Source organism: Columba livia, chromosome 12, assembly GCF_036013475.1.
Source record: "Columba livia isolate bColLiv1 breed racing homer chromosome 12, bColLiv1.pat.W.v2, whole genome shotgun sequence".
Lineage (NCBI taxonomy): Eukaryota > Metazoa > Chordata > Aves > Columbiformes > Columbidae > Columba > Columba livia.
In genome coordinates, this window is record NC_088613.1 from 7,071,012 (window position 1) to 7,098,616 (window position 27,605).

Below are 27,605 nucleotides of genomic sequence, written 5' to 3' on the forward strand. Positions count from 1 at the left end.
CGTTAGGAAAGGTTTTGTGGCTCTGGTCCTGCTCTGCAGCTCGTCTGTGCTCTGCAGACAGCAGCACTGGTACCCTTGCCCCTGCACTCGTCCTTCTGAGCATCATCACCCCAAGCGATAAGATGACTTTGCATCAGCAGGGCTTAGATGAGATGGGTTGAAGCAGTAAAATGTGGGCTTGCTTCTGTACCAGGTGGGACCAGAGTTGGCTGAACCACGTTAGCCCCAGCGCCTTGTCTGATGGTCCATCCTCTGCCTGTGAAGATTAAACAGAGCAAAGGGGTGATTTTTCTCTGCATAACCCAGACATCTCTCCACACTCTACTCTTAGCTAGGAGAACTACGGAGACCCTTAAGCCACGTGCTGCTCCTGCGGGTCAGTTTGCGAAGCCCTTCCCGGTGTTGTGTGTGCTTTTGCCTGTTTGTTGACAGAGGGGCCAGATCTTGTTCTGGGAGTTTAAACAAGATAACTGGTAGGGGAAAAGGAGCCCACCATCCTTCAGGATAGAAGTGTCTGGTAGAGCACTGGCAAAGTATGATTTGTCGTCTGTGAAAAATGTTTGCGTTTGACAGCTTTTCACAGGAAGCCTGTCAGAGTGATAATTTAATGAGTACAGATTGCTTGCAACACAGCTGTAAAACGTGCTTTTACAGTGCTGTAAAATAAGCAACCGAGGCTTTTGTGTGTTTGCTTTGTTTGAGAACGAGTCAACTTCTAATACAAATGAAAGGTGGTCATTTATTTTACCCAGCAAACAGTCAAGATGTGAGAGAGGAACCTGCCATTTTTCTTCTTGCGGTGGCAAGGTTAATGCTGGGTTACATTGGTGTTTGCTAATCAGCTTGTTTCTGTGAAGGGGAGAATTAATATCTAATTAGATGTAGGGAGTTACTAGTCAGATTAGCATTTAAGTAATAAAAAGGACTTTTGGGCTTTCTTCTCTTCATTGCAGACTTCTGTGCCCGTGATTTCCACGAAGAGAAGCTTAGTGTTCCTTGCCGTGCCCAAGCTGACTTCTTGAAGGAGAGACAGAAACTGGGCATGCAGGCTTGTAGTATGCCAACAGCCAGAGTAAATCATATATATATATGTGTGTATATATATATATATATATATATATATATGTAAAATTTAATCCCTGCTGCTGACCAAGTTAAGAGTGCTAATGCAACAGCTGTGCATTGCACGGAGGAAGATGTCAGCTAGCTGCCCTGCATGTCCTGCCCCAAGTTCGTCCTGTCTTGCAGGTGTGGGGTGACCCCATGCCCTTGGTACCATGCTTGGCATTCCTCTTGTGCACCTTCCTAACCGCATCCCTGCCCCAGAAGACTCAGGGTGCCAGCGAGGCCACCCATGGGCCAAGCCAGTGACAGTCAGCAGGATGTCCCATCCAGCACGGTTTGGGATGCAGACACGTGCTGGCAGGGATGCTTTGTGTGGTGGGAGCGTGGGTGCTGACTCCGGGCTGCAGACACAGCCTCCTCTGTCCTCGTCCTCTTCTTATTTGGAAAGTGGCACTTGAGAAACGGGTGTTTTCTACCTCTGAGAACACTGGCTGGTGCTTGAGCCAGGGACAACAGCTTTGCTTCGTGCCTCCTTCAGCAGCGTCGTGTTGGGGCTCTAGAAGTGGCTGGTTTTGGTGGAAAGGTTGCATTTCATTTATTTACATTACTTTTGGGCAAGGAAAAGCTGCTGGCTGAAAGACTGCGGGTGCACAGGTATCTGCTGCTAATTAGGTTGCAAATTTTTTTGTTTTCAGGATAATTAATAAATATACCTGGTTCTAGCCCACATGAAAAACGTCTGAGACGAAGTGCTCTAAAGCCTGGATACAGTTTATTGAATTCCCACTTTAAAGTGTAACCAATAAAATGAGTTTGGGCAGGAGAATAAATAGGTTATGGTAATATGGATGTATTAATTGAGATTACTTTCCTGGCTCAGAACATTGGTTTGGGTTCCATGAATGTAATTTCAAAATTTAATTCTTTTTGAAGGGCTTGCTGATGCCTGGCACAAAAAATATTTAAATGAACAACTTATTTGGTGGTACTAAAAGGTCTGAGCAAAGGAAGGAAGTGAGCCTTCAAAATGATTAAGTGAATTAGAAATTAATATACACCAAGCTAATCTCTATAGTATAAACTCAACAGAAAAAATCTTCCTGGAGAGGAAATGCCAGTCATGGGAACGAACGTGGAGGTTCCTGCTGATATTGGACAGAGGACATGTCGGGTGTTTGAAATCAATCTCTTCTTCCCTGGATCATTTCTCTTGTGCTCCTAAGAGGCTGCATTATATACAGCCATGTCAGGCACTGAGCCCCATGACTTTGTTTGTCAGGAACTCAAAGAATGTTTCAGTTTTTCCAGAAAATGTTTTCTGTGTTAGGCTTTGTTTGTACTGGAGCACTTTGAAGATGAAAATCTGAACTTCAGCATACTTTTAATACGTTTTAACAAGGTTTAAATTCACACTGGGCCAAAATATTATCCCCCTACCCCAACAACTTCTGGCTCTAAACATTACTCCTTTGAGGATAAAAAAAACCCACAGAGGAATGTTTTATTAAAAAATATTTATTAAATATGAGTAATGGAAAAGCAGAGGTCGGGCTCCTCGATTGCTGCTGACATGCAAAAAATAAGATGCTTCCTTGCCTGTGCTGTGCATGCCGGTGGAGAGGCTGTGCAGTTGACTTAGTGGACCCTCTCCCTATTTTTAAATTTTAATTTAACTCATCTACGCACAATCTCCAAGGCAAAAGCTTTGCAGTAGGGTCTTTGCTTAGACCCAAGGCTTTGGTGGGACGGTCTTGATGGGGGATGTTCTTTAAGCGGACCTGGCAGATGCATCCAATGTGCCAGGTGTCATCAGGTCAGCTCGTTATCAGTGTTGGAGATGTATGTGGCACTGCCAAGATGTGGTGACAGTGCTTTGGCAGCGGCTGCCCTCTGGCACCGGGCTGTCTGGTGCTCTGGGAGGGTGAACCAAAGTGGAGGTCTGCTTTTCCAAAGAGGTGAAGCCCAAGGGCCCCTCTCCGGCTGCTGTCATCCGAGAAATCTCTTTGTTGTTCTTGTGCCAAGTGTTTAGCCCTTGGATTTTGAGCAAATTCTGGCTTAATTGTGTGAGAATTTTTTTTGTACTGCCAAAAATCTCTAAATTCCAGTCTGCAATCAGGACCAATTAAGTGATTAGAGACAGGCCTTGCCCTGAGAGCTGACAAACTTGCAAGACAGGAGAAAGAACCTGCAGGTAGATTTTTGGATTTGTTTTTAAAATGTATTAAAACTTGTTAATTTTTTGAGTCTGGTTTATCATCACTTCAGAAAATGGATTGACAAGAACTGAAAAGACCCATTTGTGCAAAATGGCTGTTTAATGAAAGACCACCCATTTATTTTGTTGGGTTTTTTTTAATAATCTTGTGCTTTGAAATGACTTTTTAAGATGGCTGAATGGTAACATAAGAAATTGTGCTGGGTTGGCTGAGACAGGGTTAATTTTCACCAAAAGCTGAGGGGAACACAGCCAGGAGAACCCAAGCTAGCTTATTTTTCCTTCTCCCCTCATTTTGCTGGCTTTTGTCATGGTATTCCAGATGTGCATCAAAGCAGATTTCACTCATGCAAGCCTTCCGATCTGGAGAGAGGGCGACAGGGGTTGGTTTATGAAGAGAAAAATTCTGAGACAGACAATTTGTTTGAAAACTATTTGGGAGTCCTTTAACCTTCCATTTCATTTTGGTGGTGGTCTCATTGCGCTGAATTTTCCAGTTAAGCAATGGCAATGGCTGTAGAAGGGTGTGAACACAGAACCAAATGCCCGTATTTACCCTGTCTTCTTACTCTTTTCTAGAGTTCTTCAAAGAACTTTTGGAGAACGCAGAAAAGTCTCTGAACGACATGTTCGTGCGGACATATGGCCGTTTGTACATGCAGAACTCGGAGCTGTTCAAGGACCTCTTTGTGGAGCTGAAGCGGTACTATGTGGGTGGCAATGTCAACCTGGAGGAGATGCTCAACGAGTTCTGGGCGCGCTTGCTGGAGCGCATGTTCCGGCTGGTCAACCCCCAGTACCACTTCACGGACGAGTACCTCGAGTGCGTCAGCAAGTACACCGAGCAGCTGAAGCCCTTCGGGGACGTGCCGCGGAAGCTCAAGCTACAAGTGACACGAGCGTTCGTGGCCGCCCGCACCTTTGCGCAGGGCCTCGCCGTTGCGAGGGACGTCGTGAGCAAAGTGTCTGCGGTGAGCTCCATCCCATGCTTGTTCCAACGTCCCACAGACCCGTGATGGGTGGTAGCATCTTTCCCTGTTGTCCTGGCTGTATATTAAGGGTGTTGGTGGTAGTTGAGCACAGGTGGGACCGAAGTCCATCTATGTAGGCTAAGCTGTTGCATGCAGAGTCATGTTCTGGGGACACCACCATCCAGTGCTGCAGCCCAGCAGCAGAGACGTTCCTCAGATTGCTGTCTTCTTGGCTAGGAAACAGCAATGAGCAGGAAATTAAATACCTTCTGCAGTCGAAATAACCATGTTTGCTCATCTAATGGCTGTATCTTCTTAATATTGCCTTCAAATTACAGCGAGTCATGGATGCTCTGGGCATCTGTTATGGAGCAGGTGATGATTTGCTCCTTGCTGCCAGGCACGGGGAGAGGCTGAGCATGAGCAAACAGCACTTTTATGATAACAGTGAGCCAGAGCCATATGCACAAGGCAGGAGCCAGTTGTACTTGATGCCACACACGCAGCATGAATTAGACCTCAGGCCTTTCTGGTGAAGTTGCTTTTTTTGGGGTCAAACAGATGTGACATGTTGGTCACTTAAGTGTTTACTTCCTCTTCTTATAAACCACTTTAGAGTGGTTTAAGTGGAGTGACTTTTTCTTTTTGACATGAGATTTGTCTTTAATTTTAGTCTGAGTTCTATGATATAGGGAACAGGTGTAGTCAATAATCCCCTTAAAGTGGTTGTGTAAGATAGCAAATATTAGTGATTTCCTTTTAACAAACTCAGTTAATTTCCTGTGGGCTATAGAAGATTTAGTATAATCATTTAATCGGGCAGAGAAAGGTTTACTTTCTACCTGGTTACAGAGTCATAAAACACCAGATTGAAAGGGCAGGCAGTAGTTTGAATGACCCTAAGTTCCAGGAAAGGGGAGAAAAAAAACCCAACCAAAACAGCCAGAAAAGAATAGCTGTTCGGATACTCTTAGAAGCAGAAAGCAATTTTGGAGGCAGCATAAGCAGCTTTGTTAAGTGAGATAATAGTGATGACTCTTGCATGAGACGTGTCTGTGTGCTGCTGGTTGAGGATGGGTGTTGTGAAGCTCTGTGGGTGACACACGGGGTCCCTATTACGAGACCACAAAGTCCTCCAGCCTTGGGGTGGAGATGATGTGGGAGGAAGGGTTGGTGCTGGGTGAGGCCAAGCATCTTATCTCCGTACCAGGTCACTGACCAAGCCTACCAACCTCTTGGCTGTGGTTTCAGATTTGGTGGCTTGTTTTTCTGACCATGTGGCAGATATTGTAGTCAGGGGATGGGGTTTTCACTGCTAGAGTGTGCAGATGAAGTATTTGGGGAGGGGTCCATCCGCTAAGCCCCAGTGTGGTTTTCGGGAATGTGCAATCACTTGATAAGGCAGTAAATGTGCATGAGTGGGGGATTGTGTTTATGCTCCATCTGCTCAGAATTCATCAAAACGTCTCCAGACTTGACACGGGACCACGAGGGCTACGGTCTCCGCATCTGTTACGAATCAGAGTCATGAACCTGAGGTGGCGTCGTGATTTCTCTTTCCCTTTTGAAGATTCTCAAGTGTAGAGTTGCCTTCAAGTCTAGAATTAATTGCTTGAGTGTGGAAGGTTACCCAGAGACCCACTCAGCTGCAAAAATAGCTCACGCACCGTGGATGATCACAGTTACCACACTTTCCACTTCACTTTCACAAGTTGCGCTGGAGATCCTGCAACAGATGGACTTTTTGAAGTGGTAGCAAATGTCTGCTGCTGAATACCTAAGTTTTAGTTGCAGCTTAATAATGATGATGATAATAATAATAATAATAATGTTTTAATCTCATTCAGTGGAAATCTAACATTGCATTTCTGCAAGACACAATGGGAAATTCTATACCAGAGTTTAAAAGCTGATATTTTTATGCCTGATGCTTTGTGGTTGTGTTTTGGGGCTTCCCGCATTACATATAGATTAGCTTGGCTTTGCTGAGCTCTATGTAATGGCTCTGACTTTGCTTCCTTATTATTTTTACTCAGGAGTTGTAGTGAGATGACTGCTTATACCAGGGATTAACTTGAGGGATAAACCTTCTTTTCTTCTTTATGAAAAAATGTCCAAAGTAATGTATATTAGTTTTACTGTGTTTTGTAACAAGCAAGTTAAAAATGCTTAATTGAAAATCCTCAGGAGGAGAAATACAAACTACTGTGAGACCCAGCAGCTTTTTACTTTCCTGGGGTGCTACCAAGAGAGCAAAGAGCACTTCACAGTAGAACAGCCTTGATGGCTTTTTAATGATCCTTTATGTTTTTACATCTTCACTAGGGATGTGTGTTTAGAAAGGTATTTCTCTTGCATGAGTTTGGGAGTAAAGGGGGAAAGAAGAGGGAGTATTGAAAAGCTGCAAGTAAGCATGATTTCTGAGCCAGAATGCTAGAAAGCAACTTTTAGTTTGTCATTGGATGGATCAGGAGCTGTGTGCTGCTGCCCAAATGCACAGAGAAAAAGCACAGGCTTTTTTCAAACCTTGTCTAAACCCCACAATTTTGATGCTCAGGTCTTCACCCCTCAAATTCCCTCCTTTGGACCCCAAAAAAGTACAAAACTCTCCAGATGTATCCTGAACAGCGGGTCCAAGAAGAAAACCTGGGATGCCGTTTCTGCCTGCTGGAGATGTGTCCCGCATCTGAGCTGGGGGCCCCCAGCCCTTCCCTCCATCGCCTGCCGATGCCTGGTGCCTCCTCTCTGACCTCCCTGCCCTCGCCTTCAGGAGATGGAAATCTGCCCATCCCCTAATCGCTTGCTTGCCCTCGACAAGCACTACAATCAGCCGGGTTAAATTGCTGCCAGCAGTGACATTTCCTGCCCCTCAGCCAGGGGTGCAAAAAAAGGGGCAAATGCAGGCCAGAGCCCAGAGTGACCAAAAAGGGGTGAGAATCTACAACTGGGAAGTTCTCAGGCTTCAGAGATGTTCCCTTAGTTAATTACATGAGATTAAACCTGCAGCCCAGAACAGGGTCATGACACCTTTGGGGGCAAAATGCCCAGCGGCTTCTTGCGTGTAGGTCAACTACAGGTGTGGGGTGGAGGTCCCTGTTGTGGGGGGAGAAGAAGGTGAAGTCAAGGACTGCGCCCCCCAGCAGTGTGTTGTAGGGTCAGGAGGACCCTGCCCAACCCAAAGGCTGGGAGGTGAGGTCTGGCTGGAGGCCAGCGGCGGAGGGGTGTGAAGAAAATGCGACATCAAGTCCCTGCATTAGCATTACCATATCTCTGCACGGCTGCAGCCAGGGACGTGTGGATGGGATGTTGCTGCAGTTGCAATGATTGTTTTGGGGTTCTTTTAGCACTTTTCCCTCTTGTCCTGGTTGTCCGCTCATTTGAGGAACCACTGGGAGCTCTGGAGCTTCCTGAATCACCTGCCTGACAAGCATTTGTGTGCTGAAAGCCATGTGAAGAGTGGTTGCCACCAAAGCAGCTGGGCTGCTGGAAAGGGGCTTCCAGCTCATGCTTGGGAACTCTGCCTATTTTTCCAGGACAGGCAGCAGCTTCATTTGTGTGCAAGAAATGGTGTTGAATTTGGAAGCACAGGTATGAGCCATCTGAAATAGTTGCACAGCTTCATTTGAGGAATACATCTGCCTTCTGCTGTTCTCAAGAGATGTTAACATCTGTGGGGAAGCTGCTGGGAGATGTTTACAGTGCGTGCAGGGGGCTCAGCTTCCTTGGTATCTGCATTTCTTCCCTAATGAAGTGTGATGATAGCAGCCAAAGAGGGAATCTTCTTCAAACCACTGAGGGAGGAGAGTTGCAGAGGAGGCAGGCAGGTTATTGCCTTCCCACAGCCACTCCAAACCTGGAGTGAGAGCCTGGTGGGTTTTTAACCCCTTTTGTTCTGAGCTGCCTCATCTCTAGTGAGACATCCATCAAGTACAAGGTGATGAACCTGCATAAACCAACCCACCACAGGCCTGTGGTTCTCCCTTACTTCTAGCTGCATCTCTGGAACCGTGGTCCTGCCCTTTTCTGTGTGGATGCTGAACATGGACCAGACATCAGCTTAGGAGAAGTGATGATGAAAATAATTTTTATTAAGACCTATGTCATCAAAAGTATTAGGGCACTGAGCTCCTGTTCCAGTAAATGTTATGCCCCTCGTAATTACTGTTTGAGGATCTGAAAGTTTTGTCAGAGCAAAGGTCCAGTCTGTCTTTGTGTGATCTTTGCCCTTGGTTTGGCTTAAGGGGAACATACCCTTAATCCTTTTTCAGGAAGAAATTCATGTTCCTGTATCCAACAAAGCTGGGCACCCTTTGGGTAAGAGCAAACCCTCACAGAGAAGTGACAGAAATGAAATGTGTTCCTTGCATCTGTTGAGAGGAGAAGGGCGGCAGGTGCCGCTGCTTCATGGGGAACTGAGAACCTGCCAGAAGAGCTAAGGAGCCCTTTTAATGTTGCGGAGGGGCCTCTGAAGAAGCGGTGCTGTCGAGGCAGCAGATTGGAAGGCATGGGGGTGAGACCGAGGGGCTGCTGTGCACAAGGACGATGCCTTCCACGTGCCAAGGGCAAACATCAATGCAGAAAACAATACCGAGCACTTCTCCACATCAAAGATGACCCTGAGAAGACCTGCCAAGAATGTGGCTGCATCTGCCTCAGCTCCAGCCATCTGAGGGTCTGCACTGGCAGAGCCTTCAAAGCACACTGGAGTGGCAATCATCGCGGATTTAACGGGCTGCGAGGTGTGCATGGATGTGGCTGTGGGTTTGGAGCTGATGGCATCACCAGGAGTGTTTCAGTCTGGGTGTTTTTCCATGTGTGTTGTTCTTTTTCTTTGCCTCCCCCCACACTGTGGTTCTGCTGCTAATTTTGAAAACAATGTGAGGGATAACTAAGGAAGTTTTTGAGTGTAGCTGCCAAGATAAATGTTCTGGCTGTTTTGCTCCTTAAAGCAAACAAAATGCTCCTAATTATCCGCTGTGTCTCTGGGCTGGGGAGAGGCAGGTGCTTTGGAGAACAAGCTTTGTTTGAAAGGTGCGTTGGTCTTGAGGACACCAAGAGCAGGAGATGCTGACCCTGGCATCTCTCCATAAGCGTTTGGTGCAAGAGGCGTCTGCCTGGCACTGAGGTCCCCTCTGCCTGGCATAGGCTGGGGGTGCTATGGAGGGAGATGAGAACATGGTTCTTCTCTTTTGACATGTTAATACTAAGACTGAGCAGGTTGAGTGGTGTGATTCTCAGGCCGTGTCACATATGGGGAGGGAGCTGTAAGTAGGAAACTGAGCATAAATATCCTCTTGAACATTTCCTTACACAGAGGTGACTGTCCCCAGCAGGATAAAGCTGCAGCACACATCACCATGGGTAGCAAATGTCTCCGAGGCACAGAGCCGTGCAGTTCCCAAGTATCGATCCTAAATGTGCACCCTTGTGCAAGACCTCAGAGGCCAAATCTGTGGTCTAACCAGATGCTTGCTAAATTATTCATGTGCTAGTACCGGGCCAGAAAAACTTGGTTAAGTGCGTAGTTAATTCCAAAACAGTTTTGTTGGGATATTTGGGGTGGGGAAGCAAACCAAGAGCCACCCGAGTGATCTTCTGCTTCACAGTGAGTGGAACATCTGGACCAGAATGTGTCAAGATGATGCTCTTGCACAACACTGAGTGAAGGAATCAATGATGCAAGTAAGGTTGTGTTAGTCCCAAAAATCAATTATACTTCACTTGTCTAAATTGGCTGCTTACCTGGAGTATCCCACAGTCCTTCAGTCAGCTTTGAAGTTAGATTTTGAAGTAATCATCTTTCCGTATCACTGAGAAGTTACTCCTTTGTTCTTCTTTATGCCCTAATTCAGTGTTTTTTCTTTAAAACACAAACAAACAAAAAGAACCCAAAACCAAACAAAATCCAAACAAACCAACCCTATAAGAATACCGTATAAATCAGAAGTAATTTCACTGCATTTATTTTCAAATTGCTGTTTTTTTCATGGTTTTTGGTGGCTGTGCTGCTGGCATGGCAACACTGTTGTTTGTGTAAGCTTGGAAAATAAGCAAGCCTGAGTTATCAGTGTTATTATAAGTAGTTATTAAAGCTGACAGGACTGTAAATGTTGTTATTAACATTCTTAATGTAAACTTGAGGGTAGAGTGAGAGAATAAAACGTGGCCGTGGCTGTCTGGCAGCTGGTGGGATCTCCCCACAGGACCGTCCGTGGTTGGAGCTCTGTCATCCTTCCTCAGATATTCCTTGCCTTGGGAAGGAGGGGAGAAAGAAACCAGTTGCTTCTCTGAACTTTATCTGCTTGCATGGATTAGTTTTTCCTGAGTTTTGGTGGCTTTGTGGTAGCCTGTTGACGTTTTACTTGGTAGCTGTGTGCTTTAACGGTGAAGGTTCTACCAGATATGTGCATCCAGATGCAATTGCCAATGAGTTGGAAAAGTCTGAGGACATAGGGAAAACAGTTTCCTTTATGCAAGACTCCAAAATGGGTTGGATATAACAAGGTACCAACAACAACAGCAACAAGATTTTATTTTATGGAGAGCATGTCGTTTTCACAAGAGTGTGATTGTACCCTTCAGCAATTAATCTAAGTTGCGTGGTATCTTAACAAATTTGGTATGAAACATTTGGGTTAAGCCCAGAATTGTTTGCTCTTCACTTAATTTTTGTGGATTGTGTGCAAATATGTATTTGTAAAGAGCAAGTTTGATACGAATGTGAAGATTGGTGCCAAAACACATCTGTTAGCAGCTTTTAATCTTCACGTTTGACAAAGCATATAGACATGGACAAATTGTAATTTACATGATGAAACCGCAGGGTGATGGATTGCTGCAGCGGTGTGGAACGCCATAGAAAGGAAATAAATTTCATAAGATAAAAGGAAGAGGTTGGAGTGCATTTACTTCTATTATAAGCTTTTACAGGGTTTGTGCACTACATCGTTACTACTACCTGGGCTCAGATCTACTAAAGTAAATCCTCTTCAGCAAATAAAGCTTTCTTTGCAACTCTTCTTTATTAGAAAGGAGATTATTTGGTTTTGAGGGTCATTCTAGAGTAGGGTTTGAATGAACTTGAGTTGCTTTCCAAGATAAACACAACCCCAGAACAAAGCATATCTGGGTTTACTGTTACATACAATGGTGTTTTAAGAGCTTGCACCTGGTGTGGCAGAGCCAACATGAAAAGCTTGTGAAGAATTGCCCATGCAACATATGGCACAGCCCAGTGACAGATCCAGAATTGGTCTGGACTGGGTACAGACCCCTTGCCAAGGGTTAAGATTCTTTTTGCTGTGATATGCAGCAGTTGAGCACTTATCCCTGCTGTAAGGAGGTGTAATTGCTCACAATCTACCTTGAAGCTCTCTGGTAGAGCTGATCTCTGCTTGTGCTTTTGTGTTGCTTTCTAGCACCAAAAAATGCCAGATCTGCACTGATAATTTCCCCTTCATTGTCTTCTTCACCTGCACTGCAAACCAGCAGCTTCCCTGTGGGTTATGTACATCACTAGTCAGGGCTCAGTTTGGCTGTCATTGCAGGCTGGGTTTGTCTTTTCATCACTTCATTTGCTCAGCTCTGTGTGGGGCTTATTGCTGCAAACCTACATAGGGGAGGAAGCAAAACTCCATTTGCTTTTAAAGTCATCCTGGGTCTCTGTTCAAAGGACCTAATCTGAGTGACGGTCCCTTGTCATCTGCCGTGGAATGTGGGAAAGTGGCTTCAGTTTCCCCTGCATCTGCTGGGATTCACGAAGTTCAACCCCTATGAAATACCAAAGCGGGGTGGATGCTGCAGAATTGCAGGTGCTGGTAGGGTGAGCCAGGAGCCAACGATGGGAAGGTGCCTCCTGGGTCACTGCCGCGTGGGTGACTTTTGCAACACACTGCCTTCCATAAAGCTGCAGCTTTCCACGATAGGGTTGGAGAAGTCTCCTGCTCCTCGTCTTCCTTTGAACTGCTCTAGCACGTGACTGGTGCTGTCAGCCTTTTCCTAGTTTTCTTCCCAAGGAGGATGCAGGGCAATTCTTTGAGGACCAGCAGTGGCAGGGCATCTGTTGATAAGCCTCAGGACTAAGTGTGGGGGTCCTGACACTTACCACCAAGTGACACAGGAAGAGTTTTTTTATCAGAGAAATTACTAAACTGGAGCATCCTTCAGAGCTCTGTCTCTGGGTCTGAGATGTTGTTTAGTTCCCTCTTCCCCCACTGCAACTTTTTGTTATGCAAGGACTGCACCATCTGGGTGGCAGATGATACCTTTACAGTTGTCTGTTTTCAGTTTTCCTACTAGAAATCATGTGATTTAGCTGGTTTCTGTTGCTTGAGCTCTTCCCAGTGTTTGAACTAGCTCTTCTTTAAAGCTACGATTGCCCAATAGGGAGCTTTCTGCTGGGGCTCCTGCTATGCCTTCCAAATACGTGTGTGTGTGTGTGTATATATATATATATATACACACACACACGTATGTGTTCTGAAGCATCTGAATCTTATTCCCCCACCACTGCAAACAGCTTGCTTCATTGAGCCTCCTTTTGCTCAACCAGTCTCCTCATGGAAAAAAAAAGAGATGTCAAGTTGACAGAAGAGGTAGGTTTTTCTGTTTTCTGATTTTTTGTTAAAACCCGTTATCTCACGGTTTCATGTGCTGCCACCTGGTTTTTGCATCAGAATATCATGTTTTGTTTCTCCGTAGCCCTCATGCTGAGGTGGGCTTTGCAACAGTGAGGTCCTCAGTGCACGTGTGATACCAGGTTGTCTTTGCATACGTTAACCTCCATTCAGTCCTGTCACCCTCTGCCATTAAGTCACTTTCCAGACATCCAGCAGATGAGTTGTGGTTGCCATCCACATCTCCAGCCATTTGTACTGAATGACTTCTCTCTTCCTTGAGGCTGCATGTCTGTCTCCTTCTTGAGCACAGTCTTGGATTATACCCTGTTTAGAGCACTCTCCATAAACGCTTTACAAAAAGTTTCTAGCACATTGCTTAAAACACCAGAGACAGCTTCTATTTTGTCAGTATATCTCTGATCGCGTCTTAATTTACTGTTTTCATATGTAGCTAATTAACACTTAAACTTCAGTGCTTTAGATGGACCCACCGCGTGGTCGGCACTAGTACATGGTGCTGGAGCTAATGCTCCTCAGACTGACTGGGTGGAAATGGTTTCAATGAATGTTTTGAAGCTGGGCCAGAGAGTGAATCAAACATGAATGACCATGAGTCACTTTGGAAAAGAGCCCTGTTGAGAGCTCAGGGGGTGACGTGCCTGCTGCAGACAGCTCCGCTTGCACGCCCACCCGGCTTCAAGGGTCCCCCCAGCCTGTCCTCGCTGAGGGGCTGTAGCTGTCACCTCCTTGGGTTGTGGGGGACAGCGTTATATTGCATGATGGGTGTTGAGTGTAAATGAACCTGGGCGTCTGTCATGTAAATGCTGTGGTGCAGGAGTTGAATGTAAGATAAAGGAGTCAGTCTCTGCTGGAGAGCCCTGCTGGGCGATTGTCCATGAGGAGCTGAGGAAGAGGAGGAGGGCACGCTCCTGGCGGGTTTGGTGTGGGGATAGCAGCAGGCATCCCATCTCAGCTGCTTTTTCCTGAGAAATCCCGGCATCATCTTCTTCAGCGTGCGTTTGCAGTGGGGCTTGGAAAATGCAGCTTTGCATTAGGCGTTTTGGATTGATGGCCTTGTAGTGCCTTCCCTAATCCCAAATGCTTCATGTCCCCATGGGGTGCGTGTCCTTGCAGCCCAAGGAGCAGTCCCACAGTACCAGGCAGCTTTCTCTGGGTATATCGCAGTGCATGTCCTGTTTTGCAGAGGAGGGGGCTGGCTGTGACCCCTGGAGTGACAGGTACACCCAAGGAGATGAGCCGAACCCCTTCATCTGCTCCCCAGATACTGGGGAGCTCTGACTGGGCAGTGGTGGCCAACCCCCCCGCATCTCCTCTGCACAGCTCTGTTCCCACCCACTCCGGGGTAATCGCATGGGGTTTTTGGTGTAGTGGCCAAAGGCTAATTTTCTTCTTTCCCCCTTTTCTTCGTTTAAAGGTGAACCCCACGCCGCAGGGTACACGAGCGCTGCTGAAAATGATGTACTGCCCGCACTGCCGAGGTCTGGTGTCGGTGAAGCCCTGTTACAACTACTGCTTTAATGTCATGAGAGGCTGCTTGGCCAATCAAGGGGACTTGGACGCCGAGTGGAATATCTTTATGGGTAAGGCAACACGAGTTAAAACTGCACATGAGTATGTATTGATACTGTGTCCCTCACCTGAATGGTTTTTGGGGGTGGCTGTGCTGAGCCATAGCAGGTTTTTAGGTGCTTCTGAACAGGTATCTTTTACTTCTGCATCTCTGTACACAGCACACCTTTTGCAGTTTACATTAGTTTCTAAATAAGTGAGACTTATGTTGTGCCAGTGATCTCAGTTGCAGCAAGCTTTAGGAAGATGGAGCTGCCATGTGCTTGTAGGTTTGGAGTGTCTCTACTTGCTGGAGCAAGTGTGTTTGCAAGCTGTTTTTTTCCTTAAAACTCATTATATGTTGTCACCATACAGCTGTCCGTCCCAAAGCCAGTTTTCTTGCTCAGCAATCTGGGAGTCTCCCTGCCAGCTGTAGTGAGCTTTAGGAAAAGCTGTAGGCCTGTATTTTACATTAAAAAAAATTGAATGGGACATGTGCCTGAATCTGTTTTTAAACAGCTCATTTGGCGCCCAGCCACCATCCTTTTGAACTGTCGATAGCTCTTACGTGATGCTGTGTGAGTGTTTTTGCCATCCTCTTCCTCCCTCTTCCATGCTTATAAACAGTATTACTCGATATATAAAATTTGGACTGAAATGTTAAATTCTACCTTGGGTTATGGCTCAGCAGAATTGGCGATGCATCATGTTTGGGGAGCACAGGCAGTAGATAATGTTAAATGTTTTCATTTGTGCTCCTTTTCCAGGAGGCTTGATTTATCTGTGGGCAAGCATCCTTTGGGAGCAGTCGCTTCGCTCCAGTTAATGTGTGATGAAGTGCACACATAAAGTATCTGCTGCTATTGACAAGGCTGTGCTGCTTTTCCCATCCCATCCAAAAAAAAAAAGAAAAAAGCTGTAAGAAAGACAATATTTCCCTTTCATTAGACTGTGAGATTAAAAAAGGGAAATTGCTGATAATTGACATTTCAGGCTGGATTTAAATCTTTGAATTTGTTTTCCCGTGTTTTGTGCACTGGCTTTTCACTTGGCTGCTCGTGCCAACTGGATGTGTGCAGGGTATTATTTTCAGAAGGCTTTTTTTTTGCCTGTGTATTCCATATAGGGAGTTAAATGTGACACTAAATCGGGTTTCCAAGTCATTCTCTGGGAGGCTGACACTCCCCCTCCCCATTCCCCAGCCGTCTTTCTCATGAGAATATTAAGTATTTCAGCTACAATTGTTGCTGAAATAGCTCAAAGCCAGGAGACTTGCAAACATCTAGTCCAAGTAGAAAAGAGGAATCCCATGAAAGGGAAGGGCATAATGCCAGAAAACAGACAAAAGCACAAGCAGCTAATTGCTGTAGGTGGTATGCGGCAAAAAACGAAGCTCGGGGGAAGCCAGCAAGCCCTGTCACACAAGACTGATCAGGGGCTGCATACGATAATTAAGATTATTAAAGAGGACAAAATAAATAAATGCGATTCCAGGTTGGAAGCAAAGCTTTATTCTTGCAGTGCTTCCTCCCCAAGGGGCTCTTTGCCCGCTCATTACTTAAGTATGGTATTAAGCTTCGTTATGTTTATTGGCAGTATTTGCTTGGTTCTTGCACTATGGGTTGATTCTTGCAGTGAAGTACGGATACTGAAAACTTAACCTATGCTTTCTTTAGGCAGTTTAATAACTGAACAGGTGCTGGTTATGTTCCAGATTTTGAGTTCTATCCCAATTTGCCAATTAAGACAAATTAAATTAAATAGATCTGGTGCTTGGGACAGAGCGTATATCACAAATATCCTCTCTGTATGTGTGTTTAAAGCTTTAAATAAATAATGATTAAAAATCCCACAACAACAAACCCATCTGCATGGGCTCGATGCTATTTTGCATTGTGGTTTTAAGTATTAAGTTATGGCAACGATTTATTATGCGTCAAAGCCAGGTTCTTAACCTAACGAAATAATTTAAAGATCGTTAAATGGGACAACTTGCAACAAATGCTGCAAGTATATCTGAATTTGAGTGCATGTGTGTATAAAATCTGCATGTGCGTGTGTTAGTGGGTCTATGTGTAAGTCACTCACGTAAAACTGGGATGTAAAGTTTGTAGCTGACAAAAGAAGACTTTGTGCTTCCTTACTTGTGAAAAGTACTGTTTAAAGTTGTGGCATATGAAACAATGACTGAATCATACTCTTTTTTCCCATTTAACAATCTTTAAATTATTTCGCCCTCTATTCCTGACACAATTGTACACCAATTAGGCAGGGGTATACTTTGTTTCAAGCGAGCTACAGGGAGGATTGGAGCTTTCCTGAATGAAGTGTTCATTTCCATGATTTGATATTTTTTTTTCCACAAACGTTTGCTCAAAAATAGAGAATTCAGGCTCCGTATGCATATCTGGAGTACTACTTCGTGTGCAAAGAGTTTTTCTTCCTCCTTAAAAACCATTTAAAAGATTGTTGTTAATGAATGGTCAAGGTTTTTCCCCCTGCTTCCCTCCCCTTTTAAATCAGATCTTGGGGTTAAGACTGAAAACTGCCTTTTGTTCTTCAAGTCAGACAGTGAGGCTGAAGATGTGGGTTTCTGATTATTGGTGGCACAATGCGAAAGAATTGCCTTCCTTCATGAGAGCGAGGTGCTTTGTCGCCAAGGATTGTCTCAATGCCAGTAGCAAGGACAAATGTATGCAGGAGGAAAAGGGTCTTTAAGGGATGGTGCTATATGGTGTGGGTTGGTTCCCCTCCACCCCCCCGCCCAAATCCACTTCTATCTCCCCATCACAGGGAGGAGAGACAGTCTTTGTCATGCTGTGTGTTTGTAATAAATGGTCAGGGTACATTTTTCACTCTGCCAGACTTTTTATTTTCATTTTCTGGAGCAGGTCTGAACCTCCTCCCTATGGCTTATAAATATCAATTATCTTGCATCAGCGCTGGGGCAAAATAATTGATATTTATAGTCAACTCCTCTCCCCCAATAATGGGAAATCTTTCTGGGAGATGAGTTGTCCCAAAGCTTCATTTTAGGTGTGGGTGCAGCGTGCCTCCCCTCCGCAGGCAGCGTTATCCTGAGCCCAGCCAACCCTGCTAATGTCAAATGAGGCTGCTGGGGACATCAGCCAGATCCTGGTGGGAGGTAAAAGTTTGCAGGATGCCCCCAAAATCAGAACTATGAGTGAGGTAAAGCCCCTCAACACTGCCTTTTTTTTTTCTTTTTTGACTTTTTAATGAAAACTTATTTCATTTAGCGCTCCTGGCCAGGATCTATCCCAGCTCCAGAACTCCTCCAGTTGAATATATTCTCCAAGGGCAATTATTACTTTCCTTATCTTTTCTCGCCAGCTTTAGCAGCTCTGCTGGAGGCCGAATGCGTTTTCTCTATGGGCAGTCAAAGCAGAGGCTGCATTCCTGGGCTGTGATACATGGAACGCCATGGCACCCCCGCTAACAAAGGGCCCAATTCGCTCTACATTCCCATGGTCTTGTGGATGGCCTGCTCGGCTCAAAGTTTACAAAGACGCCAAACAGCCAGAAGAATTGGGGTTTATGTTTCCTTTCAGTCTTTCACAAACACTTTATTGATCTGCGGCCTTTCCTGGCCACTCCGGAGAATTAAGTAGTTACAAAATGGAATTATTTTTCTTTTTTATATATTTTTAAAAAGAACTTTAAAATGCATTTTGTGTGTTTTATTATCTGCCTATTTGTAATATTTTTATTTGAAACAAGCAGCTTCCTGCAAACTGCGTCAGGATGTTCTTTATGCGCGTGTAAAACCCCAAAAGCTTTGACAATGATGAACACATTTAAGTTGTGCTCCACTTGTTTACAAAAGTCTCCATTTGGTAGCACATCAAAAGCATTTTTCTCCCCTCTGGCACAATGGTATATTCATGCTAGCAGTCATTACTCAGAGATTTGAAGCATCACTTTATTGGAGCCCACCACAATACAGTCTAAGACTCTTTGTTTCATTTGTTATTACCTTTTTTTTTTAATGCTTTTAGTTCAGACCTGTTTGTAATCCCTGACGGCTGAATTCCAGCCATGCCCTGCAGCAGCTCGTGCCTGCAGGGCGAATGGCTTTCCTGGGGGCTCCAAATCCCCCATGGGTTCACCCCTCAAACGCCAACACCTTGGCAGAGCTGCCAGAGTCCTGGCTGATGTAAATCATTGGAATATTGAGTTGTCTTGAAAAAGTGGGTTTACAGGCTAGGAAGGCATCGGAAGTTCATGTGGGGGGGTTGGATATTACTAGTAGTCATTCATAGTGGTAGTTATTGTTATTTATTAATACACAAGTAGCTTGATTGTATATTTGTCATCAGTTTGTGGTTTTTTAGGGTGGTTTGACTTGGGCACTAAGGCAGCGCTATCACTGAATTATTCAATATGTGGAGTATCTTTATAGGGCATTCACAGGTAGCTGGAGCCCGCAGAAGTTTTCTGCTTGTTGAAAGTACCTTCTGTGCTTAGGAGGGGGATGAATGTCATGAGAAACACTTTTCAAGAGAAATTAATAGACCAGCTGTGAAATGCCCATTTCTGATTAATGGGAGGGAACAGGCTCCTGGGGAGCCGGAGCAGCTTCTCGAGATGAGGGTTTCCTTGGCTGTCATGCCTCTCACGTCATGCAAACTAGGAAAAATTGAAGAATTAAATGCAACAGAAAAGTTATGAGTTTGTGGCAGAGCATCAATAAGTGATGCAGGAGAGGAAACCAGCAAGCGGGGTGCTTTGGGATTGAGGGACTGCAGTGAAAACGAATGTTAAATAAAGGTTGTGATGGGCCAGAAGAGATGAGTGCTTAGCACCAGGTGTGAACCTGGAGGCACCTTCCAGGAGAGGACCAGAGAGGGGCCTTAAATGCAAGGCAGATGAAAGCCTTAATGCCAGTAATAATTTCCCAGAGGAAGCAGTGGATGTTCAGTAGCTGCTGAGCTTAATGGTGTATTTGATGAGGACGTGCATGTCAGCACAGGAGGAACGACCCAGTGTTGGCTGAGGGACGTTTCCATCACCCCTTGCCTAGAGATGTGCCACATCTATCATTAGTGCAGAGCGTTTGCCCTTGTCCTATGTTGTCCTTGTGTAGATAGTCCCTGTGATGCCAGAAGGTGCCATCTCTGGGCTTCCCCAGGCACAGCAAAGCCTGTAGCTTTCCAAAGTAAGGGAGAGATGGTACCAGTTATCATCTTGGGCCCTTTCGCTTTTGTGTCTTGAATTCATGACCAGCATGAGGGAGCCAGTGGCTTTGAAAGCAGTCTTGAGAAACAAGTGACACAAGGCAACCTTTAATACACCAGCATGGAGAATGAGGGTGTTAGTAATGCTGGTTCTAATGGGAGGAACTGATTACAGGCTGCCCGTTGACAGGCTGCGGTGGCTCTCCCTCCTTTAACAAGGCTTTTGATGTATGAGAGCCTGTGGCTTGGTGCTGGCAGCCTGTAAGTTCCTGGTAAGGTTGTAGACTCTGGGAACAGAGCAAAATATTTCCTGGAGATGTGTGCTGGTCAGAAGCAACATTGTCGAAGTTAATATCTGTGTGCTCAATCTGTTATTCTTGAAGCTCCTCCATTCAACACCTTAATTTCTCTCTTCGTATTAGATTCGATGCTGCTGGTAGCAGAGAGGCTGGAGGGTCCCTTCAACATCGAGTCAGTCATGGACCCCATTGATGTGAAGATTTCAGATGCGATCATGAACATGCAGGAGAACAGCGTGCAGGTGTCTCAGAAGGTAAATGGGCCAAGAGGACATTTGGGCTTTATTTATCCAATGTGTTTTATTTCCGTATTCTTGTCAATATGTTTTTTTCTTTAATACTCTCTCAATTTTATATAAAGCTGATGTGTTATTTTGGGCGGGGCTGGAGCCTGGAGAAGGGAGGCTCTGGTGACCTCCTATTTCATAAAACTCTTTCCCTTCTCTCGCATAGGTTTTTCAGGGATGTGGCCAGCCAAAAACACTGGCCCAGGGCCGGACTGCTCGTTCTGTCTCCGAAAGCGGTTTCAGCGCTCGTTTCAGACCCTACAACCCGGAGGAGCGGCCGACGACAGCTGCCGGCACGAGCCTGGACCGACTGGTGAGTGCCTGGTCCTGCCGGTGCTGCGCAGGCGCTTCACACCCACGTACCGCAGCTTATCATTTTTCCGTTTGTAATTTATAGGGTTTCTTATTATTCCTTGGCTGTCTTAAACTCTTCGAGGGGTGTAATCTGCTCATGGCTCTAGACGTGAATTACCTCAACGCTTCTATGTCAGAAAAGTGCCTGTTTTATAAGCTTGGCTTATGAGTAATATGGGATTGAGGAGCGCTGTTTAATTTTGTATTAAAAAAGTAAATCAACCATCAAAACACGCAGCCTGAAGATCTGGCCTATACACGTCTGTTGTGATAAAAAATGCCTTTCCAGCTTCACTTCTAAGGAGCATTTGTTATTCTGCATTATGTTCTATGTTTCTCTTTTTCTTTTATTTAATAGGTAACTGATGTGAAAGAGAAGCTGAAGCAAGCCAAAAAATTTTGGTCATCTCTCCCTGGCAACATTTGCAATGATGAAAAGATGTCTGTAGGCACTGTCAACGAGAACGAGTGCTGGAACGGGAGTGCCAAGAGCAGGTTTGGCAAAGCTGTCGCCCCCGCTTAAGCCTCTCCCTCTCACCCCAGCCTTTCCTGGTGTACTGGCCCCTCTCCCCAAACCCTTTTCTCCTCCAGGAGTGACCCCAGCTCCCCCGAGACAGCATGCTGCCATTACCCTCATTTTTTTTTTGAGGTGTGAGAGCTTAAATGCAAAGCTAAAGGCTTGTCCAAGCTCTGCGTGGTGGTTTGTTTTAAAGGAGAGAACTGAGTCTTTATATCCAGACAACAGCATCTCTCCTTGGACCCGAACTCATGGGATTGGGAAGGTGACTAAATCCTGTATCACAGCCACAGAGCCGGGGTGCTCGTGTTGTCTGACAGCACAGTTGCCCCAGTGCCCCCAGTTGGTGTTTCTTGTTGAGCAAGGGCAAAGGAGATGGAGGCGGGTGACAGGCCCACTGCTCTGCTGTGGAGGTCAGTGGTATGAGGGGACCACTGGTTTTCACACACGCTTTCTATGGAAAAATAGTTATAAAACGTTTTGTTGTTGTTGTTTGGATGGTTTTTTTCCTAAGGAAGAAATTGCCAGCACATGAATAAGCCAAAGGTTTTCTGTCATATGGTTTATGTAACTGCTTAACTTTCTTTTGGAAATAGAAGTTTGTCTTTTTCTGTTTACTTACTGAGGAAATAAGCAAAATCAAGATGTTCCGTTTAAAAAAAAAAAAAAAAAAAAAGAAAAAGTCATCCAGGATTTTCCAGCAGTTTTTTCCAAGTAATAAGTTTTTACCCTGGATATTTTTGAGACGCGGTACTGAGCCATACTGCAGAAATCTTGCACTATGTGTGCCTGAAACTCTGCCTCGCTCAGCCAGGGTGACGGTTTGGGTCTCTGCAATAAGAAAAGGCTGTGCCCTCCCAAGGTGCTGTTTATCAGCAGCTTGTAAAGAGATTTTCATGGCAGTTTTCTCCAGTGTGTGAGGTCCAGTACCAGTAAGGAGGCGAGATGGAGATTTAGCAGCACTGGGCAAGGAGACGGGGAGGCTGGACCTTGCTTACTGCATCCTCTTGCTTACTGCATCCTCTGTGGCTTGTGCAAGATATTTTGCTTTGTTGTTGCAGTTTTCTCTGTGGCTCAACTAAGCTACTGGTTCAGTAATTTCCCGGACTTTTGTCTCTCTGATATCTTTGCAACATATAATATTGAACATAAGCAAACAACAGTAATAGTAGTAATAATAATAATAAGCCTTCCCAAATATAGGACAGGGTTTGGGCATGCCCTTCAGACATACACTTTTATCTCACTCCTTTGTCTCCAAGATCAGTGGATTTCTCTTTTGTGATACTGATGTTGGCCTCATAACTAAGAAAATTAATGTTTTCTTCTGTTAAATAGTGATTTTTCTTGCAAGTCAAGTAATTAGATAGGGAAAAAAGTGTCTTGTCTCTGCTCTGTAAGATGATACTCCAAATACCTTTTTCAGGAGACTTATTCTGTTGGGGTTTGTTGCTCAGTCTCTTAAACAGTGAGCCTGTCCATGTGTTCAGATGTGCGGCTGTGCAGACCTGAGCACGCACACCCTCGCAGGCTGAGCAGCTTGGCTCTTCTCCGCTTCGATGCGTGAGGTTACGTTATCTCATCTTCAACATCACAGATGTTTCTTCTGCTGGGGTTATTAGGGAAATTGCATCTCATGGCCGCATGGTGAGAAGTAGACATTTAATCCCCTAGCTTGATGGTTAAGGTACATTATGCAAAGCCAGAATGACACTCTTGTCTCCAACAGTTACTATACGTTTCTTTGGAATAACTATGGCCCTAAAGGTTGTCTTCCCAAAAGTGTCACTTAACTGGACATCAAGGCATCTCAGCAACTTGTTTTACTCTTTGCCTTCAGTGAGCTGATTTATGCTGTTTTAAGCCATTATTATTATAAACCCAAGGTCTTCCTTGTCTTTTCAAATTGGGGGCAAAATTGTCTTTCCCCTGCCTTTGTGGCACAGGGTATATGAAAACAGTGCTTAACATCACATGTTGCTCAGGTTGCAGGGTGGGGACATGGGGTAAGAAGACGAGGAAAGGCTCTGTAAGGGTTCCCACGTGGGAAGATCGTGTGGGGCTCAGGATATCACCCAGGCTGGAAGCAGGGATGACATCGGCATGAGACCCCACCAAGCTGCAACTGGGTACCAACAGGAATGGTTTCTTTTCAGGTATGATTTCGCAGTGACTGGCAACGGCTTAGCAAGTCAAGTGAATAATCCAGAGGTAGAAGTTGACATTACAAAGCCAGACATGGTGATTCGCCGACAAATCATGGCTCTGCGGGTGATGACCAACAAGCTGAAGAATGCATACAGCGGGAATGATGTCGACTTCATTGACATAAGTATGTTTGCTGTTGTTTGCCTTTTTATTTTTCCCTTTTCAATCTGATTTCATGCTAACATGAGGTCCCTGGTTAAGCTTCAGCTATGGATACATGTGTTAGTAAAGAGGGTGGGAATTGGCATCTCTGACAGTCTGTGCAAGGAAGGTCATTCCCATAGAATCATGGAATAGTTTGGGTTGGAAGGGACCTTCCCAGCTCATCCAGTGCCACCCCTGCCATGAGCAGGGACATCTTCACCAGCTCAGGTTGCTCAGAGCCCCGTCCAGCCTGGCCTGGGATGTCTCCAGGGATGGGGCATCCACCACCTCTCTGGGCAACCTGGGCCAGTGTTTCACCACCTTCATTGTAGAGAATTTCTTCGTGTATCTAGTCGGAATCTCCTCTCTTCTAAGTTAAAACTATTGCTCCTTGTCCTATTGCAACAGACCCTACTAAAAAGTCTGTCCCATCTTTTTTATATATATTTAAGTATTTTAAGCACTGAAAGGCTGCAATAAGGTCTGCCCAGAGCTTCTCTTCTCCAGGCTGAACACCCCAACTCTCTCAGCCTGTCCTCCCAGCAGAGCTGTTCCAGCCTCGGACCATTTTTGTGGCTCCTCTGGCCCCTCTCCAACAGGTCCATGTGTGTCCTGTGCTGAGGAACCAGAGCTGGACACAGGACTCCAGGTGGGGTCTCACTGGAGCAGAGCAGAGGGGCAGAATCACCTCCCTCCACCTGCTGCCCGCGCTGCTTTTGCTGCAGCCCAGGATATATTTGGTTTCCTGGGTTGTGGGCACACACTGCTGGCTCCTGTGGCATCCATCACCCTCCCTGGGCAGCCTGTGTCACCCCTCACACTAAAAAAGTGTTTCCTGATGTTCAGAGGGAACTTCCTGTGGCTCAGTTTGTGCTCATTGCTTCTGGTCCTGCCCCTGGGTACCCCTGAAAAGAGCCTGACTCCATCTCCTTTGCACCCTCCTCCCTTCAGGTATTTCTATACATTGGTGAGAACCTCCTGAGCCTTCTCATTTCCAGGCTGAACAGTCCCAGGCTTAGCTCAAGTAATTTTGCCGCCTGACATGGGTACCTCCAAAACGAGTCAGAAAGCGATCATCAAAACATTTTTCACAGCATAGTTCCAATAGATTATTTATCCCTCAAATCATGTGTTTGGGTGTGGCAAACAGCACACCAAAGTCTCATTAAGCAGACAACCTGCGCTTGCATCTCATAAATGTCGGAACATCCGTGTGCTTGCTTTTTCCCCGCTGCCTTCTGCAAGCGCACCGGGCGCTGCAGCCGGCGGAGGGCGAGCCGTGTCTGTCTGTCTCCCGCAGGTGAGGAGAGCAGCGGGGAGGAGAGCGGCAGCGGCTGCGAGCTCCAGCAGTGCTCCCCGGAGTTCGAGTTCAACGCCACTGAAGTCACCGGGAACTCCAACAAGAGCGATAAGAACGTGAACACTTCTGCCGCTACCAGGAGCGGTTTATCACAAGCAGCCTTGCTCCTTAGCATTTTGTTCTTGGCCGTGCAAAGACAATGGAGATAATTGTGCAGCATGGGGGCGGGGAGGGAGGGAAAAGACTTTTATTACTGAAGTTAGAAGGCACCTGCTTTCACTTTTATACCATCTAGGGACTTTGCTTTTTAAGTTAATGGACAACAGTGTACAGTTTTTACTATGTTGCCGCTGGTTTTAAGATGAATTTTCTTTTTTCCCTTGCTATTCTGGGAATAACAGGAATGGGAACTACCAGTCTGTCCCATTCACCGAGAGTCCATGTGAGAGGTGGATAACAAAAATGTATATACAAGCCTGTAGTTAGCTCTGCATTTGTGTCTTTATCACTTTTGTTTTAATTTTATTTTACCATGTTTCTTATGAAAACAAAAAAACAACCCCAGGGTCCTCTCTTGGCCTGTAACAAGTATGTGTTTCTGAAATGAGAAATATCTGTACAGAAGCAGGTTTTATTTATCACGTTATCTTACAGGAAGAAAAAATAATTGCCCAACAAGCACAAAACATGTTTCATGCAGTTAACTTCCCATTTATCTATGTTATGTTAGTTGCCTTATCTGGAAAGAAGTGGAAGTAATTTGTCTTTATTATGCGGTAAAACAGAAGGGGAAGGCAGAGCTGGTCAGTGTGCCAAGTGCCCTGTTTGCATAGGGCGCTAATGCCAGGAGCAGGTTGTACTTTCTTGACTGGAGGTTTGGTTAAATTGGAAGAGAATACAGAGAAGCGATGCTGAGAAGAGTTGTCATTTGTTCTCTGGGATCCTTGCGATTAGCTGTAAATCCTGTTTGGTTGGAAGCAACTTGTCGTCATGCAGATCCAAATGCCAACGTGTGTCTTGTTTGCAAATTTTTTAGCTGAATGCTGGATTATTACTTTTTTTTTCTTTTTTAAAGGAATACTTTGTGGGAGGGGAGGTGGGGGGGTTGGGTTTGTTTTTGCAAGAGTTTTGTTTCCTCTCCCGTCAGGCAAAAGGGAAGGAGTTGCAGGCAGATTGGGGTGGGTGCAGGCAGGAGCTGGCAACTCGTTAATAAAAGAAATGTATATTTTTAAGAAAAGAGATGAAATAATTTTTAAAAATAATTTAGGGAAAACAAAGTCTTCGAAAAGACTCAAAATTATTCTGCATGTCTCCTCCTGCTTTAGGTAGTTTTTTAGGTCTGGCTGGATGCTGGGATCTGGCTGGGAGAGCAATCCAGAGAGAGGGTTTGTTCTATTCTGCCCTTGTGTTGTAAGGATAATTTTCTATTTTTATATTGAAGCATTAATTACTTGTTAGCTCAGGGTCAGCATTATATTCAACTTTATTTTCACACCAAATTTCTGCAAAGCTCTAAAGACGGGGTATTCTTGGTTAGTATAAACAATCCTGGAGGCTTAATGTTACTAGAAGTAGCCAGTTATTTATTAAAACATGTTGTTAGTAGAATAGGGATATTCTGGCTAGATTCTTTTTCTTTAGAAAATAAATCATGGAAGCATAAAATTGAAAAAGTTATAAATTTGTGTGGGAAAAAACGGATTGTAAATAGCTAAGTTGCCTTGCAAGGAATTGGAAAATGTGCTGATACTTAGAAACTACCTCAGTTCTGAGGAATTTCCTTTCTAGCTTTGAGTGCTATTACATTTACTTGGTAGAAGTGAATCTGGTCTCCAATATGTAGCTGAAAGAGTTATCCCTATAGACCTTGTTAGATTGTTTTTAATTTAGAAGGTTGAACTACATCCAGCTGTTTTCTTTCAGCTAAGTTCCCTAACAAAACCAATTTCTGAATTAAATATTGCTGATGGTTTCCATGACTTTTCCTGATTTGTTTGGTTTCATGGCGTTTTCTGATTGCCCTTTAATTATTTAAACGGTTCTAGCCATTTGAATTTTAATCCTGAAATAAACAAACCTTAGATGCACTATCACTGGAAATACATCGCAGTAAGGTCTGACTCGGAGAACGGTGGAACAAAAGCCCTTGTGTTCGGAGGGGCTGACTTCTCCAACATCTCCCTTCTTGGCATAAGTGTTCATATGTAAGAAAGGTGCTTGTAAATTCTCCTGCTTTCAAGTGTTTCTGCTTAAAATATTTATCGTTTCACATCTGATTGCTTACTAATTATTATTCCTTAGTTTGGTACAAGCCAACAGTGCAAAGACCTGCCGTGAGTTTTAAGTGTGTCCGGTTGACTTTGTTAATAGCACAACAATCCTCTGCTATATAAAGGACAGTTTTGTCACCTGGGACTACAGGAAACAAGAGTAAACATCAATGTAGGATGATCAAAAGTTGTGTTCCTGCTTTTATTTTGTGTTTGTGTGTGAAATTGGCTCTCTGATGTGAGCTTGTAAACTAAACCATGCAGGTAGGGACAAGGGATGCTGCTGGTTTTCAGGATAGCATGTGCTCCCTTCCTTCAAGTATTTATATATTTTTTTTCCACATAACCATTGCCATTATGATCGTGTTTTAAAGAAGAATTCTCATACATAGATTTAATAATTAAGATTAATGGTAAGGAGCTTCAAATGCAAAATGAACCAGAGAGGTGGTGTTCTTGGTGGCATGTGAGGTGCCGTCTCCCAGAGAGTCGGAATTAAAACAATACAGCCCTTGGAAGGACTGGGTTGAACAGCTCTGTGCCTCTCTTGCTCCAGTGTGCACAAATCTGTGCTGTGACAGCCTCCCCGATGG

General features: G+C 44.9%; 1 protein-coding gene across 1 annotated transcript in view; it reads left to right on the forward strand.

The window, feature by feature from the left end:
- The window catches only part of GPC4 (glypican 4), a 67,431-nt gene extending 40,232 nt beyond the window's left edge, over positions 1–27,199 (forward strand). The window contains exons 3-9 of the mRNA XM_065077612.1: positions 3,860–4,251; positions 14,305–14,470; positions 20,056–20,186; positions 20,386–20,532; positions 20,932–21,068; positions 23,247–23,422; positions 24,743–27,199. Coding sequence (XP_064933684.1) covers positions 3,860–4,251; positions 14,305–14,470; positions 20,056–20,186; positions 20,386–20,532; positions 20,932–21,068; positions 23,247–23,422; positions 24,743–24,951 — 1,358 coding nt within the window. The 3' untranslated portion in view covers positions 24,952–27,199. The remainder of the gene's footprint in view (positions 1–3,859; positions 4,252–14,304; positions 14,471–20,055; positions 20,187–20,385; positions 20,533–20,931; positions 21,069–23,246; positions 23,423–24,742) is intronic.
- The last annotated feature ends 406 nt before the right edge of the window (positions 27,200–27,605 follow it).